Source organism: Eleutherodactylus coqui, chromosome 4 (genome assembly GCF_035609145.1).
Source record: "Eleutherodactylus coqui strain aEleCoq1 chromosome 4, aEleCoq1.hap1, whole genome shotgun sequence".
In the NCBI taxonomy this organism is placed as follows: Eukaryota; Metazoa; Chordata; class Amphibia; order Anura; family Eleutherodactylidae; genus Eleutherodactylus; species Eleutherodactylus coqui.
In genome coordinates, this window is record NC_089840.1 from 193,680,061 (window position 1) to 193,700,014 (window position 19,954).

General features: G+C 42.6%; 1 protein-coding gene across 1 annotated transcript in view; it reads right to left on the reverse strand.

The window, feature by feature from the left end:
* The window catches only part of LOC136625914 (cGMP-dependent protein kinase 2-like), a 214,899-nt gene that overhangs the window by 112,833 nt on the left and 82,112 nt on the right, over positions 1-19,954 (reverse strand). The window contains exons 2-6 of the mRNA XM_066600510.1: positions 18,504-19,103; positions 13,407-13,573; positions 8,039-8,152; positions 5,134-5,239; positions 1,179-1,242 (exon numbers count right to left, since the gene is read on the reverse strand). Of these exons, the coding sequence (XP_066456607.1) occupies positions 1,179-1,242; positions 5,134-5,239; positions 8,039-8,152; positions 13,407-13,573; positions 18,504-18,964 (912 nt within the window). The 5' untranslated portion in view covers positions 18,965-19,103. The remainder of the gene's footprint in view (positions 1-1,178; positions 1,243-5,133; positions 5,240-8,038; positions 8,153-13,406; positions 13,574-18,503; positions 19,104-19,954) is intronic.

The window sequence follows — 19,954 nt, forward strand, 5'->3', positions numbered from 1 at the left end:
GAAAGTCTTTCCTGATCTCCCACCGTGGGATCTAGTTCATCTCTTCGTACTTGAGGTTAAAAGGGTATTCCCATCTCGACTTTTATGCAATATCCACAGGATATACCATAAAAGTCTGCTAGGTGCAGGTCACCTGCACGCATCTAGAGTTGTGGCCCCCGTTGCCCATGACCTTATTGTATGTGGTGGCTAGAAGTGGTTTACTGTTTCCATAACTCCCATAGAAGTGACTGGGATTTACTGAAACAACGTAACACAGCGAGCTGCTCTGTTCCTGCAGCTCCAAGGTTATGGAAACAGCACAGCTCACTAGCAGGGAGGGAAATACCAGCTGAAGAGTATCAAATGTGGAAAGTATGCCATGGACAGTATCTGAAGTCATTAGGACCGAAGAAGCTCCACTAAGTATTAACATATGGAAATAGTAACTACTTTTGATTCTTGCTCAAGTGTTCAATTACTTTTTGTAGGATAGTCCACAGTACATCGTACAAGTATGGCACTTAATTCACATTTTTACAATTCCAATTACTGTATATTAATGTATGCCCCTCTAATATCTTGCATCTCAAACCTTTTTCACAAGAGCTATTTATACCAGAACAGGATGAGCAGCGAAGTACTTTTTAAGTGCAAATTAATCACACCATGTCTGTGCTTTTTATATGTATGTGTGTATATTAATAAGTAGTTTTGTATTTCTTCCTCATTTAAGTCTGTAGAAGAACCCTGAGTAGGTTCAAAAGCTCACTATAAACATCATGTATTTTTGTTAGCCATTAAAAGGTACCATTATCTACAGGATTACTTGGTTTCCCTTACTGAGAACAATCACATTTTGCTCTACTGGCTAACACCGTACCAAACTTTTTTGTATTACTTTTTGTACTATAGTTCAGCCTGTCACCCCCCCCCCCCCCAAATGTTGATCCAGAGGATTTTACTGACTTAATTCTGATACATTTGTCTATATCAGAATGTAGCATTGACATAAGTAAAATAATTCATTTCAGTAAGTCAAAAGTGGAATCTGAATGTATATATTATTAGTCCTTGTACACAAATGAAAGTGGAAGGTATACATCAGGTCACCAGTACCGCACTGCAGATGTTCTCTCTATATACAGTATAAAGGAAAACCAACATAACGCTCAATCATAGTGTCAGGAAATACGTACAACTTCCAGGCAGTCTACTATCTTGGAAAGCTTTTCCTCGGGTAAGTCTTTTAATAGCGAAACGCTGAGGGGAAAAAAAAAAGAATGATTAAAAACAGTTATATTCTCGAAACAAGCATTTCAAATCTACTTTGACGGCTCTGTAATACTTTTGCCACTTCTTGTCTCTATTAATAAAGATTTTTCTCCTACTCCATCCCGGTAATGGAAGTTGCCCACACTTCTTAATGACTTCCTTAGAGTCACTACTGCTGACAGTGAGAGAAGACATTACTGTACATCTCTCCGGCTTATATGTCTTGTAATAGGCAGCGATCCCTCTGTCCCAGATACATAAACATTATTCGGAGTCTTCCCCTGCTCCGCGTCCTTTTTGGTTGAGTGCCTTGAAATAGTCTGCAGTGAGTTTAGGGAATGATTCTCTTTGCCTGTAGGGGTCATTTAAGTAATCGACATGTTGTTGGATGCAAATAATATTCCTCAACCTTAGATTTGCATTAGTGTACTAATAATGGAAGGACCCATGCTTCCTTGACATGATTAATATGTCATCTGACAGTTTACAGATAATGAACTGCGACTGTTTGCAGATAGGGAAGGAAGCAGAAGAATTCATTACCAGATGAATGGACAGCAATATCAGAAGCTACATTTGTAATGCAAATAAGAAGTTAAAGTTTAATGGCTGGTTGACACGGGTGGATGGGGTTTTTGGTCACATAAATATGCTACATGTTTATGCTGTCTGAAAATCCCAATTCCCTGTGTTTTTCAGCCATTTGTGCTGTTTTTTGTGCGCAGAAGGACCCATTGTTTCACTGTGAATTTGTGCTGGCCCATTCAGTTCATTGACCTATTTCAGTGCATAAGGGCGGGTTCAGACGAACGTATTTCTTTATCCTAATGCATCTAATATAATAAAGCAACTTTGGAAATTGGCTTGATTAAAAATCATTTTTTTTTCTTTCTAAGACCTATTTGTCCAGTTCTGCATAAGACATATTTGTCCAATCCTGTATATGTCCTTGTAACTGCTCTTTACTTTTGGCTAATTTTGATTTGGTAAGTTAGCAAGAAGATAGGGATACATGACAAAGATTATGCCTAGAAGATCTGACTACATAGAGTTTAAAATTCCAATAGACAAATCTTCGGGTCCTGATGGCATACACCCTCGGGTTCTAAGGGAATTAAGTAATGTGTTAGACAGACCATTTCTTATATTTAAGGACTCTATAGTGACGGGGTCTGTTCCACTGGATTAGCACATAGCCAATGTGGTGTGAATATTAAAAAAGGAGTCAAAAGGTTAACCTGGAAACTACAGGCCAGTAAATCTGACTTCTATTGTGGGCAAAATGTTCGAAGGGTTTCTAAGGGATGGAGGACCTCAAGGAAAATAGGCGTAGAACTCTGTATCAGCACGGGTTTGTGAGGGATCACTTCTGTCAAACCAACTTGATCCGCTTCTACGAGGAGGTAAGGTCTAGACTTGATCAGGGAGAGTCACTGGATCTTGTGTATCTGGACTTTTCCAAAGTATTTGATACTGTGCCGCATAAAAGGTTGCTTTATAAAATGAAATGCTTGGTCTGTGAGAATGTGTGTAAAGGGCTTATTTAAGCAAGCGTATATCGGCCGGCTTTTTCATGGCTGACTGATATACGCTTCAATCTGAGCAGTCCCCCCCCCCTTCCCTCCCCCTCCCCGACTCTCTGCTTCTCTCCTCCCCTCCGAGCGGTTTGCAATGGAAGTGGGTGGGATAGGGGCCGAGCTAAGCTCCTGCCCTTGTCCAGAGCCAGCAAAGGGAGGGGGCGGGACAGAGCACAGCTTAGCTCTGCCCTGTCCCGCCCCCTCCCATTGCAAATGCCAGAGTGGAGGAGAGAGGCACAGGGACGGTGAGGGGGAGGGAAGGGGGCAACTGCTTGGATGGGAATAAGCCCTAAGTGGGTAAGTAACTGGCTCAGTGATAGAAAGCAGAGGGTGGTTATTAATGATACATAGTTTGATTGGGTCACCATTACAAGTGGGGTACCACAAAGGGCAGTATTGAAGGGGGTACCATTACTACTGAGGTAACACAAGGGGCAGTATTGGAGGAATCACTGTTTCTAGTGTGGTACCACAGGGGGCAGTACTGGGCCCTATTCTTTTTCATATATTTATTAATGAACTGGTAGAAGGATTCTACAATAAAACAGCAATATTTGCAAATTATAGAAAACTATGTAAAGCGAGGTTGCAAATGGATAAGTTGGTGGCAGAAAAGTGATAAATTAGGTTTAACGCTGGTAAATGTAAGGTTCTGCACATGAACAGAGGAAATAAATGTCACCATTACACACTAAATGGGAAACCACTGGGGAACAGTGACATGGAAAAGGACTTGGGGATTTTAGTTAGCTGTAAGCTTAACTGGAGCAACCAGTGTCAGGCACCTGCTACCAAGGCTAATAGTGTGCATCAAAAAAGTTCTAGGAGAGCATGACGAGAACATTGTTCTTCCTCTTTACAAATCACTGGTCAGACCACAGATGGAATATTGTGGACAGTTTCGGTCACTGGAACTCAAGAACGACATTTCAGAGCTTGAGCGGGTACAAAGGTGGGCAACTAAAGTAATTAATGGAATAATAATGGAATACCCAGAGAGGTCACCAAAACTGGGGTTATTTGGTTTAGAAAAAAGACAGCTGAGGGGCAACCTTATAACTATGTATAACTATATCAGGGGACAATAAAGAGATCTCTCCCATCATCTATTATACCCAGGACTGTAAAAAGGCGACACTCTAATAACTATGTATAAATATATCAGGTGACAATACAGAGATCTCTCCCATCATCTATTATACCCAGGACTGTGACTAACAAAGAGGTGCCCTCTATGTCTAGAGGAAAGAAGGTTTCTACACTGACATAGAAGGGGATTCTTTACTGTAAGAGCAGTGAGACTATGGAACTCTCTGTCTGAAGACGTTGTACTGGCAAATTCGATGAAAGACTATAAAAGGGGACTGGGTGCCTTTCTGAAGTATTACAATATTACATGTTATATTACTGATTACTTCAGAAGGGTTGGTGATCCTGGGATTATTCCGATTGCCAGATTGGAGTTAGGAAGGAAATTTTTTCCCTTGGGTTAAATTGTCTTCTACCTCATTGGGTTTATTTTTGCCTTCCTCTGGATCAACACTGGGGAATAATAGGCTGAACTACATTGACATAAGTCTTTTTTTGGCCTTAAATACTATGTTACTATGTTTGTGGTCTGTCACCATGCAGGCACACAGATCTTCATAGCAGTTGTAAAGGAAATAATAGAACATTGTTAATCAAGACCATGTAAAACGTTGCTTCACATAGATGCACTACAGCAATAAAAATGGTTAATATAATGCCTTTCAAAGGAGTTTTGTCAGGGAGACAACCCTTGTCTAAGGCCCATTAGGGTATGTGGACAACATAGCGGTGAGTCCTACATTTTATGTGCTAGAACAGAGACGCTGTGGCGAACCTGATGTGCCCATATATTAAGCGATTGACTGTTCCTTTAACTGGCTGCGATGTATGCCTGGAAACGGCTTCTCATAGGGATAATAGCTGATTAGTGATAGAAGCTGTGCCAGACGAGCCAGCTTCATTTTAAAAAGGGCTTGTCTTCATGAGCCTTGTCTGTGCAGCAGCCTGTACGCTGCAGCAAGGACAACCGTGGGGACATTACAAATTCAGGGTATGATATGCTATTATATCAGAGATAATCCTACTGTCAGAGGCAGATTATAATAACACTATGAAATGGAATGCAATTTAACTGATTCTTGCAGGTTCCGAAACGGTGAACGTACGGTACATCTTAAACAACAGGGTGTCCTCCGTGTATCGGGATTTTGGTTGAGTTCACAGTTCAGTGCAATTTTTGGCTTATTTTAGAACACAAAATGTAAGAAAATACCTGCGGAGAAAGCTGAAGTATTCCTGATGCTGAGCCTGTGCAGAACTCATCATAATGGTCTGGAAAACCTGTCTGTCCAAGACCCAAATCTTCGAGTCTGTTACAGCTGCAAAAAAACATTCAGCAACATATGGGTCAGTGAAAATACTCTCCTTGGTATTCCATATGTCTTCAGGATGAGTAAGAATATTAATAACCACTGCATTGAGATGGAACAATAACTGAAGACACTCTTACAAGTCTTTACTAGTTCTGTAAGCACCGTTATACTCCTCGATGCAGTAATGTATCTGTAGTCATAGTCACAGATAGGTGGTGGAATGGAACTGGTACATCTAAAAATTCAGATTAAGCTAGGAATTAGTAAACAGGTTTATCTTTTAAGTTAGGCTGGTGTCACATGGGTGTATTTGTGTACACGTTTGTGCATATTTTTTTTTTGCATGTTTTGGTCATGCAAAAAGAATCGCAGTATGCTTTATTTTCTTGTGCACCAAAATTCCCCATCGAAGACTATGGGGATGCGCAAATGTGAGCAAAATACACTAGGGGATGCGTTAAACACTGCGTATTGGTACAAAAAAAAGAAGACATCTGGAGCTCATTAGACTAATTAGCCATTTAAATTGGTGAATTTTTTATCTCATGCGCAGATGAAAATGCCCCTGTGTGCGGAAAAAGTACAGTAAAATATGCCATTGCGCGCAAAAAAAGCAATATTCGTTACACAAAAATGCTACGCTCATGCATGCGCAAATGCACATAGGCTCGTGTGATGCTAACAGGGGCGTAACTATAGGCTCAGGGGCCCTGATGCGAAAGGTGAGCTGGCCCCCCCCTCTATCTGTATCTGTACCCGTACCCATACCTAAACCATGCTGCACAGAGGCGTAACTTGAAGCTTCTGGGCCCCAATGCAAAACCTGTAACGGGGCCCCCAACTATAATGCTTTATTCATAGTACTGGGCTCCCTATATGGAGAAGAGAGGCCTTATGGCCCCCTAAGGCTCCTGGGCCAGGGTGCAACTGCATCCCCTGCACCCTCTATAGTTACGCCCCTGTGCTGGTCTGAGGGCTTGTGCACATGGGTGTGGAATTCACGAAAAAATCACGGCAGAAGCCCCGAAGAGAGATCGTGGCAGCAGCCCCGAATTCCCTGTAAATGGCAAGTTTTCATTTTTAAATGTCCCGCGGGGGCACAGTGCTTCTATGACGCTGCTAATGCCCCTCCCTTTTTTCCAGATCCCATAGGATCCATGGACACTCCTGCACTCTGCCCACCAAAGATAAGCCAAGACCTATATTTTCGCACAGCAGGGAATTTCAGTTGCTGAATCTTTTTACGTGCGGTTTTTATTTATTTTTCTTATTCCTAAAATTCCATCATTTGAATGTTTCTATAGGAACCATTGGTTCTAATAGTCACTTTTTTTGTGAGTGCAAGGCAGCTGCGTATATTATGTCGTGTGAATATACCTTTACAGTTTTAGTCTCATCTCCATTTATGTCTTTCACTGACCCTTGATTAGCTTGGGGACATGCACACAGCCATATCACGAAACAATGTTTGTTGGATCTGTACTACGGCATTCTTGGACTTGTGTGGACCATACAACTGTTTCTGTGAGGATCTCTGGTTTCATACGGAGGCACATAGTGGTCACGTCATGTAACAATGCTTCTATGGGAGAATATGGTGCTTCATATAGAGCGCCTATGGGTCTATACTACAGACCTCTATGACGCCAATTGCCATCAGAAAGCAGGGATGTAAAACTCATTTTCACCGACTGCCACATTAGTATGAGACTAGTTTCACATGGGTGATTGCGATTTTGCTACGAGAAAAATGTGGCAAAATCGCGTCTTTGTTCCCATAATTTTTGAGCATCAAGGGATACTTTTTTTGGAGAATAATTTTGCATCGCTGCCGCCCGCATTAGAATCGCGTGAGAAAATCACAAGTTTTTTTTAACGCAAAAGTCAATGGGACTTTCTAATGTTAAAATCGCATCGCACCGCATCCGTCCATGTGGATGAGCCCTAAATGTAAGTACTCCTTAAAATGGCTATGGCGCTCTCTGCACTATGATGGGTTTCTTCTCTTCCACCTTTTTAGATCTGAGCTTCCTACCTTGGAGAGAGACTAGGGTGCCAGGTAGGAAGTCAGAGATGTACGGCCACCAGTGAGTTGCTGAACAGAGAGGTATGGAGGTGCGCTGGAGCGCAGGATCCAAGATGGCATCCGCTGGCTGTGCTGGCACCACCCTATCTGCCAAGTGCTGGCTGCAGCCTTGGGCAAAGTGGAGAGCTGATCCTTCTGTGTCCAGATATTGTTGTAGGCCAGATTCAGCCCTCGGGCCTTGAGTTTGACACAAAGGGTCACTGCATGCAATGTTACAACTTTTTAGCTCAGTCTTTATTCCGAAGAGTGATTGCTGTAACCTGCCAGACGGTTCAATACCACTAATATATGTACGTCTGGCAATAAAGTCAACATAGTCCAAAAATACAGTACTGTAGTGACATCCTTATATGCCATCATAGATATCCATACGGTAAGACAACAAAGTTGTGCTTGACCTTATAATGATATCTGCTTAATAGGTGTTAATGTACCTCCGGCCGAACCATTTCATTCTATGGAAGTTATAATGAGAACCACATGAAAGCTTCAGTGCAGTATTTTTACTATGTTCTTTTACCGGTGAACTAAGAAAAAAATTAGTGTTTTGATGCTCAGCGAAGGTTAATTAAAATCAAATAAGACGGGATGAACAATGTTCTGGGAATTACAACTTAATGAAGAATAGAAGGATACCGGGGCATAAATATTCCTGATATATTGTTTATTGCTCCTTTATGTGGAGTATGATTATGGTTAGCCGTGGTAATGACTCATACCTTTCACAGTGGCTGTTCTCTTGCAGTTATAGAGAATTGCTAATTCCCCAAAAGCAGTCCCAGGATGCATCTGCCCTAGCAGTCGACTGTTCTGAATCACATCAAGCAAGCCCTCTGCAAGAATGAAATAATCACATTAACTGGAAAGTATTTTTCAACTGCAATGAAGTTTTAACTGGAGCAATCACATATATATGCTGTATACAGTACATAAGTGGAAACACTGAGCAACATAAATCATGTAAAATCCCCGATAACACAATGTAACCTTACAGCAATGGTTATATATAAAAAGAAGGGTATTCTAAACTCACATCATTCTCATAAAATGTTAAACGAGGAAACCGGAGTACATTCATTTTGTTATGTGTTGCATGTTGTGTTATGTGTTGCATTTCTACATATTAATTCTGCAAATCATGCAGACAAAGGTCACACAAATACAGATACATTGTTGCAATATTGTATCAATCATAAAGATCAGTGTTCCCCAACTCCAGTCCTCAGGGATCCCCCAACAGGTCATGTTTTCTGGATTTCCTCAGTATTGCACAGATGATGTGATTATTGTCGGTGCCTCAGACATTGCCACTGGTGGGGTTACTAAAGGATATCCTGACAACTGTTGGGCGTCCCTGAGGACTGGAGGGAGAAGCTGATACAGATCTGGTATTCTCGGCCGTTAATAGTATGCGCGAGAAAGATAGGGCAGAACCTACCTTCCTGCTTTTTCTTTTTCAAACTTACGTGGAATAGTGCGGAGTTTGAGAGGTAAAAGAAAATGATTTTTTTTACCTACTAAGACCCAATGTCCACAGGCAATTTGATTTGCAGGTGATCTGCAAATCAAACCACCCATAGAGAAACATGGGCGTCCGCAAATGGATTAAAGCATGTGGATTTGTTTTGCGGACCTTTTGGTCCGGAAAACAAGTTGCAGCATGCTCCATTTTTGTGAGGTTCCCGCACGAATGGCTTCCGTGGAAAGCGGGAGGTTTAAAAAACAAAAACTGTACTGCGCATGTCCAACGTTAAGCCATAAGGACCATGCACAGTACAGTGAACCTGGAAGTAAAGAGACCCGCGCGGATGCTGCAGCAGGAAAATTCTGGATCACCTGCCATGGGCAGGGCTGGATTCCACACTGGATTCCCTGCACAGAATCCGCCCGCCCCTGGACATTGGGCCTTAATGCGCAACTTTGCTCCATACGTGAGTCCTACCATGGATCTGACAATCTAGACCTGAGTAATATTGTGCCAGTTGTTCTTACATCTCTTCTAGAAGGAGAATTCTGTATTTGTAGTATTTGATGAAATATCCTCTGTATGGAGATACAGTATAGCCGCATCACCTGCTTTATGCCACGTTACTGCTCCATACAACTCAGCCATAATACAGCCATGTGTATAAGACCTAAAGTCCAGTTTTTTTCTGCATATCTAGTCAAAGTGAGGTGTGAAGCCTACCACGAAGTGAGGTATAAGTGTGAGCTTTACAGGTGCTTTCACATGTAGCTGATTTACTGCAGATTTTCAGCAGCAGAAAAAATCTTTAGCAAATCCACACCAAAATCCTCACTATTTGGGCTTCGTTACATGGGCGTGATTTAGTCTCGTTATGCGGCCATGATAATCATGGCTGTATAATGGGACGAAACAAAACCATTGATTTCAATTGTGTCATTTTCATTAGCGGTATTCTCGCTCGTTAATACTATGTCTGGGAAAGAGGGCAGGATCTATCTTCTCACTATTTTTTTCAAACTCCTGCACTATAGCACAGAGTTTGAATAGCTCAAGAAGAAAAAAAACCCTGTTCACGCAAAACTATGCTCCGTAGCAGCGAGCGTAGTTGAAGTCGCCCTTTGGTGCAGAGTTTGATTTAGATTTTGGTGCAAATCGGCAGTAAATTTCACCCCTTGAGGTTGAAAACACACTGCCGTGGGCGTAACTACACTCGGCGGTACTGAGCGTAGTTGCGTCTGAAAGAGGGAGATTTTCTCTCCCTCGCCAGCAGTTCACACTGTATGCCAGGAGTTTTAAAAAAGAGGCGGGAAGAGAACGGCTGCCCGATCTTCCCCGCACGATGTGTTCACTACTTGTGGGCAAGATAGGGCATGTCATATATTTCCTCGTCGGTGGTGTTAGTGGCTGAGAGATCCCTGCAGTGAAAACAAAACCACTGAACTCTTATAGAGATCAGTGATTTTGTTTTGCCCCATTATACGGCCATGATTATCGCCGCTGTATAAGGGTAGGAAAACACGCTGATGTGTTTAAGTCAATTATTTTAATTCAATTGAAGGGCAGATATCTGCTGTAGATCTGCACTAAAATCCACATCAAAATCCACACCAAATTGCTCAGATTTTCACGTGGGTTTTGGTGCGGATTTGCTGTGGATGTTTTCCACTGTGGAAAATCCACAGCAAATCAGTTATGCGTGAACGTACCCCAAGTCTTTTCTTTTTAGATCTATGTCTACTATCATGGAAAAAAGTGCACCAAAATGCAAAAGGAGAAGTGGACCCATATATAAGAGGGGCGTTCATTAAAGATTTCCCCTGACCCACTTATATCATTACACATGTGCAGTTTCAGCATCCTGCGATAAATAGAAATCTCTATAGGTTAAATGCCAATTTGCAACTTTGAACTGATAACAATCCTTCTTTTACAGGCGCTGAACTGGTGCAAGGTCTGATAATGGAACCAGTGATGGTGGCCACACACCAAGGGAGACGTTCGATGAGATGAAAGAGGTTTATGGGGAGGATTCCCCATCATAGGATGTAGTCAAAAACTGGCATTGTCAATTCAAATATGGTTGGACCTTGGTGGAAACGGCTCCAATGCCAGGGTGACCCCACTCCACTATCAATGAACACACCATCCAGCAAGTGGAGGCTGCCATTTTTGAAAAAATCGCTGCGGAACTATGATCCGGAGAGTAAAGTCCAATCGATGCAATGAAGGCTTTCGGACTCACTGTCACCAAAGAAGGCAAGAAGGTCCAACCCTTGGCAGGCAAGATCATGCTCACGGTCTTTTGCGACCAGCACAGAGTAGTCTTGATGAATTTCCTAGCAAAGGGTACCATGATTACTGGGGCATATTATGCTTCACTGCTGCGGTAATTGCAGGAGGCCATCAAAATCAAGAGACATGGCATGCTCACCAAAGGTGTCTGCCTTCTGCAAGATAATGCCTCAGTTCGCAACTCACATGTTGCCCTGATGAAAGCACGCTGCTGTGGGTATGAATTTCTACCGCATCCCCCTTTTTCACCCGACCTTGCACCATCGAACTTCCACCTCTTTTCAACAATTAAGTCATTTTTGAAGGGCAAGCATTTTCCAGATGATGAGACTGAATTCTGAAGTCACAATGTGGCTTTTGGAGTAACATGCCGACTTCTACAAGCAAGGTGTTTACAGTTGCATAAAGAGATGGGAGAAGTGTGTGTCCCTAGGTGGCACCTATGTAGAGAAGGACTAATAACTGTAACAAGTTTCATTGTTCTCAGTCCACAGGAAGTGGGTCAGGTGAAATCTTTAATGAACGCCCCTTGTACATTTTCACAGTACATCTGCCAAAGGCTTCTTTCCCACGAGCATATATTGGCTGCCGTTTTCACGGCCGGCCGATATACGCTATGTTGGGATAGATAAAACTGGTGAACGGGCGCACAAATAAAAGTTTGTGTACCCGTTCAAATGGCATAGGTCCCGGCGCATATACGCCGAGACTGCCATGCTGTTGCCCCTTTCCCCTCCCTCCCCATCGCAGGCTCACCTCTGCTCTCCTCCCCGTTGGCTCTTTGCAATGGGAGGGGTGGGCGGGGACGGAGCTAAGCACCGACACACCCTGCCTCCTCCCATTGATGGCTATTGACAAGGGGCGGGGAGAGGCCGGGAGCTTAGCTCTGCCCACGTCTAGCCCCTTGTCTGCAGCCAGCAATGGGAGGAGGTAGGGCGGGCCAGCACTTAGCCCCTGCCCCATCCCGCCCCCTCCCATGGCAAAGAGCGAGTGGGGAGGAGAGCAGAGGTGAGCCTGCACAGGGGAAGGAGAGCAGAGGGAGGGAGTTTAGCAGCCATGCTGTTAAACTCCCTCCCACCTCCATCCATAGCCATGGGCTCCAATAGGAGCCCATGCAGCAGTTGCTGTATTGCAGCCCAAAAGATGGTTCCAGGACTATCTTTTAGGTCCAACATTAAAACGCCCAGCGCTATATTGGCCTGGTTGGGCGCTTTTACATCTCAGGAATACGACTATTTGATCTGATGCATTGGAATCCAATGCATCACATCACAGCATATATCAGCCGGCCATGAAACGGCAGGCCAATATACGCTCTTGTGGGAAAGAGCCCTAAAATTATTGGCAGGATCCTTTTACTTGGCAGCTAATTCAGTTGTCTAGGTATTTATTTTTGCCAGTTTGAGTGTGATATGGGAGAGGTGGACATTGGGCATATATGCATACTTGTTTGTTTTTGAAAATGGGCATGAGGAAAATTACCTGTGCACTGTGCTATACACAACACACAAGGTTTCAGGCCTCACACCTTTATAAGACTATAGACTTTGACACCAACATGTATTTCACCTCAGACCCAAAATAGTTTCAGATCCCAGATGTAGACCCCAAAGTACTTGAGACCCAAGAACAGTAAACAGAAATCTTTAAAGCTGTAAGGAAAATATATTGGAGAATTAAAGCGGTTGTCCAGTTGCAAACTACAGATGGCCTATTCTTAGGATAGGCCACCAATAGTAGATCAGCAAAGGTCTGCTATCCAGGATCCCACTGATCAGCTGTTTGCCAGGCTGGTGTACTCATGAACTAAGCTGATTTCTGAAGGAACTAGACAGCTCTGTTCTCTCTGCACTGGTCAGACAAAGTTCCCATTCAACGTTTCCTGTGGATAGGTCATCTGTAGTTTACAACAAAAGAAAAGGAGATGCAACTTAAAATGGTCAGTGGTAAAAGGAAACTTGGAAGACAAAAAACATGTTGGCTGACACTATCAAGAAAGACATGGGAATGGACATCGAGCAATTGAAAGCAGCCATAGAGAATAAGAAAAGCATGGAAAGGACTGGCCAACAGAGTATTCAAGAGTCTGACACAACTGAATGGATAGAATTGGAATTGTATTAGTTTACAACTGGACAACCCCTTTAAATACCTCTATTTGCAGGATGTCCCTTTATTATATACCTATCCATGGTCTTGTTGCTACAATAGCATTGTTACATTCTGGTCTTTTAAGTTCTGTAGGATGAGAGATCTTGCAATTCTTCTTCTGTAGTAAGCACTGGCTTGGTGCGTAACTTTAAAAGAAAATTGGACCTGTTTCTTACCTGCCAGAACATAGAGATGGTTCCCTGCCGCCCCTTCCTGAATGACCAGCTGGGATTGGCTGTACACTCTTTCATACATACAGTCCACCATCCTCCGAACATGTGAAGCTTCCAGCTGCCTTAAGAAGTCATTACTCATGATGGCTCCAGTAATTAGCTTCTTAGCGCTAGAGATAAAAGTACATGGCTTATTTCTACTTTCTTCACACAAATTAACAATGTAGTGCAAGAGTGGCAGGAATAAAAAGTGGCATCTACTTAAAATATGAGCATCCAATGTAATGAGGGTGCCTGAAACAAATTTTTGCACAGCAAATGGAAATATTTGTGCTGTTCTTCTCACATAGCAGAAGATAAGTGTCATTGCGAATATAATTTTCTCAACAGTCTGCGTGAGGATGAAAGGAGGAAATATATTTCATTGTGTCTCTCCACATGGGAGTTGGTACCCGGTAATCATTTTAAGACAAAGTCTCTAATATTCTCTTCCATATTTCCAAGTGATATGAGAAAATTGTTTTCTTAGCTACTGAAATAATTCCAAATGGTTTCCTCATGGGAGTTTGACCGTCTGGCATTTTAGAAGACGATCATTAATGTCATATCAGAGAGGCTCAGCGGTACGGTAACCTTTTAGCATAGAACTAATTGTTTTTCAATTGGGCGGTCGGCAGTTTGACAATGTACGGTATGACGGGAGCTGCTGGGAAATTGGTGTCTTAATATTTTGTCCGTCACAAAATCATTTTTACTGAACATTTTGTTTGGCCAATCCATAACATTTCTCTGTGAAAAATGTATTCGCTGAACAGCAGCTGCTGATTAAAGTGCTCTCTGTATTGCAATGCGGCGGGTGACATGGGATTTATCAAGGGCCTTTGAAGTGACAGAAATGTAGTTTCTGCTGTCAAAACAGCAAGGTGACCCTTGGCATTCTAGTCAAAGTATTAACACAACAACTGTACATACAGTACCATTATTGGTGCATTGGAATGTGATGATACAATTCACACAATAACGGCACACTACTGACACTGCACCTCTATGGCAAAGAATGTAGAAAAAGTCCCCACCGAACTACAGGGTTGTTACTATTGCCCTAACACTAAGAATTACTAGCTATGCAATTCCGTAATACGTTGTATAATCTGCCTCCAAAGGTAGAGTATTACCTTAATTTACATCAACATCTACTACATAATTACTTATAGAAAATAAATTGTAAAGAAGGTGCCCTTGTGTCGGCTTGAGAGACAGTTCCAGGGGTAAAGGACCTTTTTACATAAGCTAAAGGACCTTTCGCGTGGCTGATAACTGGAAGAGAACATCAGTTGACCTGATCATTGCTCTGTTTGAAGGTTTCAGCAATCATCTGGTTAACAATCAAATGCTTCTTTGTTGAGTAATCCATTTTTTATATGAAGTTTAAAGTTATTGGTTGTCATCAACACATAACCACACATAAGGATGTGCTGTTGACAATTAAGAACTGTATGTGCCAAAGTGATTATACTACCAATCAGTACCGCAGATTGCTCCATGTTAACAAAGATGAACAATCAACTCGCAAAAATGTCAATCGGGATTCAATCCTGGAACAAATTCCTAGCCACATTGCCACTAACCATAAACCATAATTTCTTGTCTTATGAATATGAAAAAACTTTGGATTTTGGTACAACCCCTTTAGCTCCTTCCCACCCTATGGAGTAAATGCACACCCTGGGTGAGAAGGGGTTCCTGTGAATCGGCATACAGTTATGTGCTATGGATGGCACAGGCTCAGAAGCTGAGCTCATGCCATCCACTGTGGAAGCCAGCTGTGACTGAGATCTGCCCTCCCACTGTAACAGTGGGGATCGGTGACAACACCAATCCCCACTCTTAACTCCTTGCATGCAACAATCAATGTTTATCGCAGCATGTAAAAGTTTTACAGAGGAAGCACCCTCCCTTTATGACGTCATCGGCCCTCCACCATGCAATGGTGGAGGGCTGATGGGTTGACATACCATGGCCTGTGAATATTATGATAAAAGAATATGCATTGCAGTACAGAGGTACTGCAGTGTATTATCAGAACCATCATAGCAGTGCAGGTTCAAGCAGCCTACAGAGACATAAAATATGTAGTAAAAATAGTAAAAAAAAGGATAAACAAGCAGTAAAAGAAAAAAAACTTTTTGCACACTTTCCCCTTTTGTTAAAGAAAAATAAAAGGAAACAAAAACCCACGTTTGGTATCATCGCATCCATAACGACATGTACAATGAATTAAACACACTTTTAAGCAAACCTTTTTACAAGCAATATGATTATAAAAGTTGCAAAAAAGCAGAGCCAAAAGGTCTTTTGGTTAATTTTGCTTCCCCCCCCCCCCCAAAAAATGCAAAAATGTGATAAATAAGCTATTTTATGTACCAAAAATGGTATCAATAAAAACTACAGGTCATCAAGCAAAAAATATTTTAAAAAAGAGGTTTTTATGGTGCAAAAAGTTTTTTAAAGATCTAATTTTGATGTGATTGCAAAAAAACAAGGCCTCATATGGCCATGTTGATGGAAAATGTAGAAGGTTATGGCTTTTGAAAAGTGGGAATAAAAATTCCCCAAAAATCGTTGCATCCTTAGGCCCAAAATAGATAGCTCCACTAAGGGATTAGGGCTCAGTCGCACGGACGTTTTAACGTCCAATTATTTGCGCGTTAAAAAAGATTGTACTATGTAGAACCAATGCTTTCCAATGGCAGCAGTCAGATGTGTGAATTTCACATGCGCAAAAACGTCTGCGACGAAAATTATAGGACACCATTTTTTAGAACGCGGCTAGTTGCGACATCGGTATTTTTTAAATGTGAAAGCCCTGGATGCTGTCTCATCCAGGGGTTTCACCTTGTGCTCAATGGGGCTGGCAGCAACAGCGCCGACCCCATTCAGAACATATAGTGAAGATCGCTATCCTCTGGCACAGCTGTGACAGCTGTGGCAGAGGAGCGCGATGTTCTCCCATTGAATTCAATGAAGCCAACGCTACAGCCGGCTCCATTAAAAGCAATGGGCTGCCGGTAAGCCCTGCAGTGATTTTCAGGGAAGGACTTTAAATATAAGCTGAATAATGGCTGAATTCAATGAATGGGTGAGTGCTGCCTCTAATTGGCTGAGCGCAGGAACCAATCACAGGCAGCTCTCAGCTGTCGTTCAATAGCTGAGAGGCTGCCTCTGATTGGTCATAGTGGTCAGCCAATCAGAGGCAGCCCTTTCAGCAGGTGGGGAGCCGGCTGTAGCTGTCACAGTGTTCAGTGACAAGGGGACTCCCCGCAGAGATGAAGAAATCATCTGCCACAGCTGTCACAGCTGTAGCAGAGGATCGTGATGTTCTCTGTATGTCAATGCGGCCGTGGCTGCTGCCATCGACCCCATTAACCGAAGCTGAAACCCCTGGATGTGACAGCATCCAGTGGTTTCACATCCAAGGAATCCCCTGCTGCTGCTGTCACAGCCGCACAGGGGATAACGGGCAGTGCACTTTTTGGGTGGAAAAATGCGGCCAAGTGTGTTTTTTTCTGCGGGCCACCCACTTCAGTCACGTAAACCTTTGAACGCATGCATTTTGTGCACAAAAAGTTGCTCGGTAAAACGCCCATGTGACTGAGCCTTTAAAGGGGTTGTCCCGCGGCAGCAAGTGGGTCTATACACTTCTGTATGGCCATATTAATGCACTTTGTAATGTACATTGTGCATTAATTATGAGCCATACAGAAGTTATAAAAAGTTTTATACTTACCTGCTCCGTTGCTGGCGTCCTCGTCTCCATGGTGCCGACTAATTTTCGCCCTCCGATGGCCAAATTAGCCGCGCTTGCGCAGTCCGGGTCTTCTGCTTTCTTCTATGGAGCCTTTCGTGCAGGATGCCGGCTCCGGGTAGCTCCGCCCCGTCACGTGCCGATTCCAGCCAATCAGGAGGCTGGAATCGGCAATGGACCGCACAGAAGAGCTGCGGTCCACGGAGACAGAGGATCCCGGCGGCCATCTTCAGCGGTAAGTATTGAAGTCACCGGAGCGCGGGGATTAAGGTAAGCGCTCCGGTAAGCTTTCTATACCTCCCTGCATCGGGGTTGTCTCGCGCCGACCGGGGGGGGGGGTTGAAAAAAAAAAAACCGTTTCGGCGCGGGACAACCCCTTTAAGGTAAAACCAATAGCTCCATCATTGATCTTTAAATGCCCCCAAAGGTACATTTACCTGAAAGATGTGCTGCCTTAAGCCACTTAGGAGTGAGCACTGGAAATACACTTCTCTGCACTACATACTTTCACAAAGATGACCACCTTCTCTCTGTAGGATACTAATAGGCTACAAGTAATGAAAGTTCTAGAAAATGTATATACACTGATGACCTATAATGGTTTCTAATTTTTTGCCACACCAAAAGAAGCATTACACAGGATTTTCCAGTCATAGTATGTGCCATCGCTTGATCAGTGCAGGTCCTACTACTGTGACCCCTATGACTTTATGAAGGGGCCACTAAGCTCTGGCAATGCTACTGTGGTCCAGGCATTCTGCACATGCTGCAACCTAGACCTGAACTTAAAGGGCAGAGTTCCAATTAAGGTTAGACCCCCCCAAAGAAGTAAGTGAGAGCATATCATAGCAATATGCAGTCACTAGCTATGACTACACTACAATACAACTTCGGTTGTGTTGCAGTTGTGGTTGGACTAGAGATGGGAAGGCCTGTTGGACAATCGGTACATGATAACATATATTAGAAACATATAGTCACTAGGTATGACCATAATACCCCTTTAAGTGTGTGCACCTTTTAAGTGACATTTATGTACGTACTGTAATCAACATTTTGATGACTTATTTACTGTCCTGGAAATAATTAGTGTTGTTAATAGATACTTGATGCCCCAATGTAGTATATATGTAGTAATGGAAAAAACAGGAAGTACCATTCCATTGCAATGTAACACATTGAAGCACTATCTGGTGGGTTTTTTGGGGGTATTTTTTCTTGTACGAATAGACGTTTTTGTAGTGGACCACTGATAATTTAGAACATTACTAAGCAAAGTAAGTGTAAGGTCTTACCTGGAATCCTTACGGACGCAGGTGACATCGGGGTTCTGACAACTGGGATTGTAATAATGCCGTGAAGTTGGTTCAGCTGAAACGCCTTCCTTGGCTTTCTGACGTCTATGGGTGTCAGTGGCTTTCTCATTGTTCTGAGCAGGCCCTTGGTTTATAACACTTAGTAGCTTCTTTCTCTGACTTCCCTTGGGGGATAGTTGGATGTTATAGCCAATAGCATCTTGTAATTTGTCTATCTGAACGGATTTAGTTTCCAGTTCCTTCTCCAACTGTCTGATTTTCTCATCCTTTTCTTGCAGCTCTTTCCACCTCTGTCTCAGCTCTTCCTCTAGAAGCAGTACTGTCTCCTGCAGTTTAGTAAAGGCCCCAGAGGAATGTTCTCTCCTCCTAGAGGAGAGGCAGCTATCCTCTCTTCGTGGGGCTCTGATAGTTCCATTTCCCATGCTGTTCTGATTGTACATCCCGGAGGAATGGTACTTTGCTCAGTAATTGCTACTTAGACAAGTGCTTTTCTCATGACTCCCAAAATGTTGGTTATAACGAAGTACATATGCGGCTTAAATTGCCATTTTTAGGATGATTGTAAAATCTTATCACAACCTAAATGATGAAGAAAAAAAACAAAATGATTCAAAACCACATTGCTTATATTTCAATATACTATGACATTTCTGGATTTAACAGATTAATCAATCAGGCATTTACGAGGGTTAGAAATATTGACAAGAGAAAAATTGTTCAATGCAAAATGAGAACCTCCTGTGACTAATGTATGGCACTTTTTTCACTATGTCCTATGTGGACTACAATTCCCAGAGGGGTTATGAAAATTGGGATTATTTAAATTAGAAAAAAGATGGCTGAGGGATGACCCTTTAACTATGTATAAATATATCAGGAGTCAATACAGAGATCTCTCCCATCATCTATTATACCCAGGACACTGACTGTAACAAGGGGGCGCTCTAATAGCTATGTATAAATATATCAGGGGTCAATACAGAGATCTCTCCCATAATCTATTATACCCAGGACTGTAACAAGGGGGCGCTCTAATGACTATGTATAGATATATCAGAGTTCAGTACAGAGATCTCTCCCATGATCTGCTTATACCCAGGACTGTAACAAGAGGGTGCTCTAATAGCTATGTATAGATATATCAGGGGGCAGTACAGAGATCTTTCCCATCATCTATTTATACCCAGGACTGTAACAAGGGGGTGCTGTAATAACTATGTATAAATATATCAAGGGACAATACAGAGATCTCTCACATCATCTATCATACCCAGAACTGTAACAAGGGGGCGCTCTAATAACTATGTATAAATACCCTGTTTCCCTGAAAATAAGACCTACCTAGAAAATAAGCCCTAACATTATTTTTCAGGATTTTTGAGGATGCAGAATGATTTTTCAGGATTTTTGAGGATGCTTAAACTATAATC